The sequence below is a fragment of the Rhagoletis zephyria genome, unplaced genomic scaffold (assembly GCF_001687245.7).
Source record: "Rhagoletis zephyria isolate East Lansing unplaced genomic scaffold, Rhagoletis_zephyria_1.1 Rzeph_scaffold_01514, whole genome shotgun sequence".
Taxonomy (NCBI): Eukaryota; Metazoa; Arthropoda; class Insecta; order Diptera; family Tephritidae; genus Rhagoletis; species Rhagoletis zephyria.
The window spans coordinates 1709-7631 of record NW_016158598.1 but is presented as its reverse complement, the minus strand read 5'-3'; the positions used below and the strand labels follow the sequence as shown (position 1 = coordinate 7631).

Here is a 5923-nt window from a genome sequence, read left to right as displayed (position 1 = left end):
AATTTACAAAAGCAACCATACTGTGATTTTGTTTTTTTAATGTTGTTAGCCTCTTAATTATCCAAATTTTTAGATAATAAAAAAAAAATATACAACTTGGATTTTACTTGTTGTTGTAGACGTTTTTTTTTTTTAATTTATGGCACATAACGCTGTTTGCAAGTGGACTACTCATATGAACTGCTAGTTAACGAGCTTGCTGAGGCCTTTTTAGCCGGCAGTGCCTTGACTTAGTCAGTCGTCGAAGAAAGCTTCAGCAAAACGGATCGGCCGTGCAGCGAACTTAACTGGTTTTTGGTTTATTTTCAATTTCTTTATTTATTTTTTTTGATTTCGTGGACATTTTAATAAAACACTGTTAAGAATTTTTGCACGAGTCGAGCGTTCGACGCGAAAATTTAGTCTAATATCAAAATTAAAAAATATAAAAAATACGCAGCTATTTTAAAATTTTTTTTGTGCATAATCAGGCACTGGTGAGTGAGCTGGAAATGTTGAGACAAAAAAGTTATGTAAATATATATAAACAATAAAGATAAAAAATATAAATTTAAAGCGATCAAACAGCCAAATAAATAGGCAATGCAAAAAACGTGTCATTAAGTGATAATTTAAAAACAGGCCAAGTTCTACACAGCCATACAGACATACATAAATAGGCGCATTCATATAAAATTAAGCCGTCAAAGCAGGTATCGGCTCTTTTTTTTGTTTTTTTTTGTTAACAGTGCAATGAATTTCGTGCTACTTCTATCGCAAATAATTCGTACTTTCGTTGCAATTTGTGGTCGTAAAAGAAAATTTAGTGCCTTATATNGGTCTCCTAGAGAGAACCCGCAGAGGTCGCACGCGAGACACGTCATCCACCGCACCACCATGTACGTTTTTTCGATGGTTGTTCAATCAGCTGACGTCTGTTCGTCAGTGTTGCCATCTGTGGGTTTAAAAAGCGACAAACACTGCGCGCCATATTTGAATGTAGCTCGAAAAAAACGCTAGATTTTCGTAGTGGATATTGACTACGTGATAAAAACCTAAGCCCCCCCGCCCCCCACTGTGACCAAGTGTGGTATTTGGAAGATCCCCCTCCCCCCCCTGAACGGGTCACGTAGTATGGGTACGTTCCCATATAATAGCTTTGGGATTTTCTTTATTTTTATTTTTGGTTTTTGATAAAATTATATACAAGTGTTTTTGTCTCGCGAAAATTTCATTTTTATTATTTATTTTTTTTGTTGTATACGCATATTTCGGTATTTCATTCATTCAAGGGGAAGGCCCTCTTTCAGCGAAATGGCGATGCCAACATCTGGCCACCTATTGCTGCTGCTTGGCCTCTGCTGCACTTTGGTGCAAGCCAGCTACCCACTTAAGATACTGGGTCTATTTCCGCACCCTGCCATTAGTCATTTTAACTTCTTTCATCCAATTATGCGTGGCCTAGCTGAGAAAGGACATGACGTTACGGTGATAAGTCATTTTCCGGATAAAAGCCCACCGGCGAGCTATAGAGATTTGCCGCTGACGAATCATGCAACTTTGACGAATAGTGTGGATTTGAAGGTAAGTGTTAAAGTAGGTGGTAATTTGCTAAAATGGAGTTTGATTGAGACTCAGTGCATTCGTCACTGAGCACTGAGGTACTGGAAAAGAAGACTGAGTTATTACCCCAAGTTAAAGCTGAACGTACGGACATAAACAATCTAAAGTGCTCCGAAATGACTTCGGGTGTACGAGTAATACTAAATAAAGCTTATTATAAGATCTAGCTGCAGTACTGAGTCGTCATAAAGCAAAATGGGAGGGGGGTGGAAGGAGGGGAAAAGTGCTTGACACCATCCTTAACTGAGTTCAGGACACTTAAGCCAAGTTGTCACATTCTGCTGGCACTTTAGCGAACTCTGATTCTCCATATGGTGGAATCATTGGGGTTGTTCACGCTTGCCTGGTTATCAGGTTATCTGATTATGTGGTTAGATTTTTAATTCAGTTTACAACAATAACATACACTACATAATAATTTTTAACCAGATAAACTGATAACCAGGCAAGTGTGAACAACCCAATTGTGTTGGCTTTACGAGGTGAAAGCAGGGCATCACAGAATCGGATGACCGAGATTATTCCACTCCGATATCCTGCAAACTGCTACGACAGTAGGGAGGTCCTATTGAAATTCCAGCTCCTAAGTTGGCGCTTAGTTAGCTTAAGCGGTTCCTTTTGGCCCTCCTTCAATAAACCACCGGCCAGAACAAAAAGCGTCACTGAACCAACTAAACGCTCATTAGTTTAGGAATTGGCCACAGGTAGGAACTCATACATATATATTCCTTGTCCGGAGAAATATTTTTGATGGTGTCCTGACTACAAATTTATTAACCCTGCCGTTACCTAACTTGGAAGTGTTTCTCCTGGTTCGGTAGTTCCAAACCAGTTTCGATCACACTACATATAAGCGATTTTAAACCACTGTTTACCGCTTGATTGTCATAGAACCCATCTTTCTAATGATACCAGGCTAAATACTAGTACCTAGCCAGTGGCTACCAACCTCCACTTGAAACAGCTCCGGAAATCCTGCAGTCTAACCTTGAGGTTTACGGAGAGTTCCTAACAAAAAAAAACCTCCTACAAGGCTGCCGTTTGCTCTGAATCTATATGTATGTACATAAGTATACGGTTAGACCCCCATGATAAGCATAGAAGCAGGCCGTTGTAAATCTCACTTCATTAAGAAAATATGGTACCTAGTATTTCCTTGTAAACAATGCTATATCGTACTGAAATTTAGTTCGCTTTTCCCACATTAGCTGTTTCCGGTATATTTCACTCTAGGTAGAGTTGTGGAAGAAAAACTAAGTATATATTTAAAGAAATTTTCATAAGTGTCCTACGAAAAAAAAGTTTCTACTCAAAAAAATAATGCCTTCCCATAGAGCAATTCATTTATAGAACAGACAGAGGAGGCCAATTTTTTGTGTATAATAAACGTGATCAATATATGTATGTGGAACAATTCATGGTCGGCTTTTAAGCACTCATTGCGTTGATATCATATAATCACACCGGGTTGTGGTAGCACAACGGGTCGTTCACTTTAGGCCTAAGTGTGCCGCAACAGCCACTCCTACCTCACATCAGCTGAAAGTCTGTTTTCTTTGTAGTACTTCTATCTAAAAAAGGTAGCATAACAGATACTGCCAAAACGACCATATAATAAAAGTTCCCAAGTAAACTGTCTAATGCTACTGCTCAAGCAAGTAACCAGGCCACACATTTATGAACCAACAGAAGAAAATATGTGGTCCTAGCGAAGCAGACCTTGCTAGGCTTTAGGCTGCGATATGGATACTTTTTAAAAGTGGGTTTCTACTTACAGTCTTTCTGCATTCCTATAATTATCTTTGTCTTTTTTTGAAAGCAAATGCGGTACTGTATTTTGGAATTGATTTTTCTGCTCGTTTACGACTTCTCCTAGGAGCTGAGACTTCTACAAAGCATTTTCGCCGAACACGGTTTAGGGCGATGTATGTGACGCGCTCTTAGCTAGTAAAAAGTGAATCTACTCTAGATAATCCAGATAGATTCCAGAAGTGCTCGAGATCTGACAATAAGCTGATAGCTTCTTTACGCAGCACTTGTGCTATCAACCGCCATTGATTTCTCTTGATTTGGAAAGATACAGGCCCTTCTTCATTAAGTTTCCACAATGGTTTGAAATTCATAAAGAAAACCTAACTCTTACATTTTTACATATCGATTTTTCCAATGTTCCTTTTACTCCTTGCAGGCGTTTGAAAACAGACATTTCTACATTAAATTCGGGATATTCCGTACGCTGTACAACTTGTACAACTGGGGTACGGATGCCTGCAATCAGACGCTGCATTCCGAAGCCTTGGCACAGGTGTTACGACAGCGGCAACATTTCGATATAATCATTATGGAGCAATTCAACAGCGATTGCATGGTGGCGGTGGCACATCAACTCAAGGCGCCATTCATAGCGTTGAGTAGGTGAGTGGGAATAGTGGGAATAGTGGAAATGTCTTTTTGTAAACAAAAGCTCAAGTTGCATTTTTTAAAACTCACAAATTGCACTTCCGTTTTGCATTGTTCATACGCAAATAGCTGTGCGATGATGCCTTGGCACTACGAACGCATGGGCGTGCCCATGATACCATCATCTATACCGACAATCTTCATGGGACAATCGGAGTCGATGAGCTTCGTCCAGCGCCTAGCCAACTGGTTCATCTTCCACAGCACGCGTTTGTTTTATGAGTAAGTTTGTATGAAAATACCTAGCAGACACTTGCGAAGTAGACAATTTTTTTTTTTTATCAACACTCTTTCTCTTTTTTTCACACGCTTAACAGTTTTACCATCACTCCCACAACCGATGCCATGGTGCAATACAAATTTGGTCATGACCTACCCTCTGTTGCTGAATTGGCTAAGCAAACTTCAGCGTACTTTGTGAATCAACACTTCTCACTGAGCGGCGTTAAGCCACTGCCACCCTCTGTCGTGGAGCTTGGCGGCATACATATACAAAAGGCCAAGCCGCTGGATGCTGAGCTGCAGAAGTTTATCGACAATGCCGAGCATGGCGTCGTCTTCATTAGTTGGGGTTCGATGATACGCGCCGAATCTTTGCCGCCAGCCAAGCGCGAAGCTATTTTGCGCGCTGTGAAGCGTCTCAAGCAGCGCGTCATTTGGAAATGGGAGAATAGTACGTTGGAAAACAAGCCGGACAATTTGTACATAAGTAAATGGCTGCCACAACGCGACATACTCTGTCATCCTAATGTGAAGGTTTTCATGACACATAGCGGCTTAATGGGCAGCTCGGAGGCGGCTTATTGTGGTGTCCCCGTTGTTGCTACACCCATGTATGGCGATCAGTTTTTGAATGCGGCGGCCTTGAAGCAACGCGGCATGGGCGTAGTGCTGCACTATGAGGATATCGCGGAGAATTCAGTGCTCAGATCGGTTAGGGAAGTGCTGAAGAAGCAGTAAGTTAAGTGGCACACAGAATAAGTGGGGAGCACAGAAATAAGTTTTTAAATTCTTTATTTTTTTTCAGATACATGGACAATGCCAAAGCGGTATCATTCTCCTACAAACATCGACCACAAACTGCGTTGCAATCCGCCATCTGGTGGGTGGAATATGTCGCCAAAACAGAGGGCGCTCCCCTCACTAAAGCCGATGCGGTGTTTTTATCACGCTTTGTCTACTACTCAATGGATGTTTATCTATTCGTGGGCATCATTTTATTATTCATTACGGTACTAAGTTGGAGTTTCATTTGTGGCAAAATTTGCGCGCGTCGCCCTAAAGTAGAGAAACAAAAGACTAACTAAACACAATACCACTTTTTGTGATATTTTTTATCGTATTGTTTGGTGTGAGTATGTCGGCAGTTGACTATATACATATGAGTGATGGCAAGAATTTCCTACAGGGTTTGCATGTATGAGCTTATGCAAATTATAGCTTCATATCAAGCAGCATAGTCAGCGTTTTACTAGCAAGATTTCAACATGAATAATAAAAAAAAAAAATTCAATAGAAGATGTCAATAAAAATGAATAATACAAGCAAAAAAAGAACAAAATAGACCATTATATGTGCCTCCTTAGAACTCTGGAGTTTTCGATGTGAAACATGGCGATTGCCGAATTTTATTGCTATCGATACGACAGTTGTTTATTACTGTTATTGGCATTGTTGGTTTTTGTAATATAGCTGTGTGTTTGGGCAAAGTAAGGCGGCATGCAGGCATGCTTGCACACCCAAGCTACTGCTACATTACAATGGCGCCCAAAGCGGGGCCCGTACCCACGGATCTAAGATTAAGAGTCTCATGCCCCCTACCGACTGAGCTAGCCTGCATGACACTTTAAACGGTGTTCAC

At 40.6% G+C, this 5923-nt stretch overlaps 1 protein-coding gene across 1 annotated transcript; it reads left to right on the top strand.

Annotated features, from left to right (window-relative positions):
* The first annotated feature begins 1289 nt into the window (after positions 1-1289).
* On the top strand, positions 1290-5391 carry LOC108364269 (UDP-glucuronosyltransferase 1-2-like). Its single transcript, XM_017617874.1, has 5 exons — positions 1290-1563; positions 3791-4017; positions 4132-4284; positions 4380-5018; positions 5090-5391. Exons 1-5 carry the CDS (start codon positions 1294-1296, stop codon positions 5367-5369), a joined length of 1569 nt encoding a protein of 522 aa, XP_017473363.1. The 5' UTR covers positions 1290-1293; the 3' UTR covers positions 5370-5391.
* Positions 5392-5923: the final 532 nt, after the last annotated feature.

What these genes read in the sequence shown, in the direction of transcription:
- LOC108364269 (XM_017617874.1), top strand. Translation starts at nt 1,294, where the DNA reads ATGGCGATGCCAACATCTGGCCACCTATTGCTGCTGCTTGGCCTCTGC. An exon ending in CGAATAGTGTGGATTTGAAG is followed by an intron (nt 1,564 to 3,790) that starts GTAAGTGTTAAA and finishes TACTCCTTGCAG; the next exon opens with GCGTTTGAAAACAGACATTT. An exon ending in AGCACGCGTTTGTTTTATGA is followed by an intron (nt 4,285 to 4,379) that starts GTAAGTTTGTAT and finishes CACGCTTAACAG; the next exon opens with TTTTACCATCACTCCCACAA.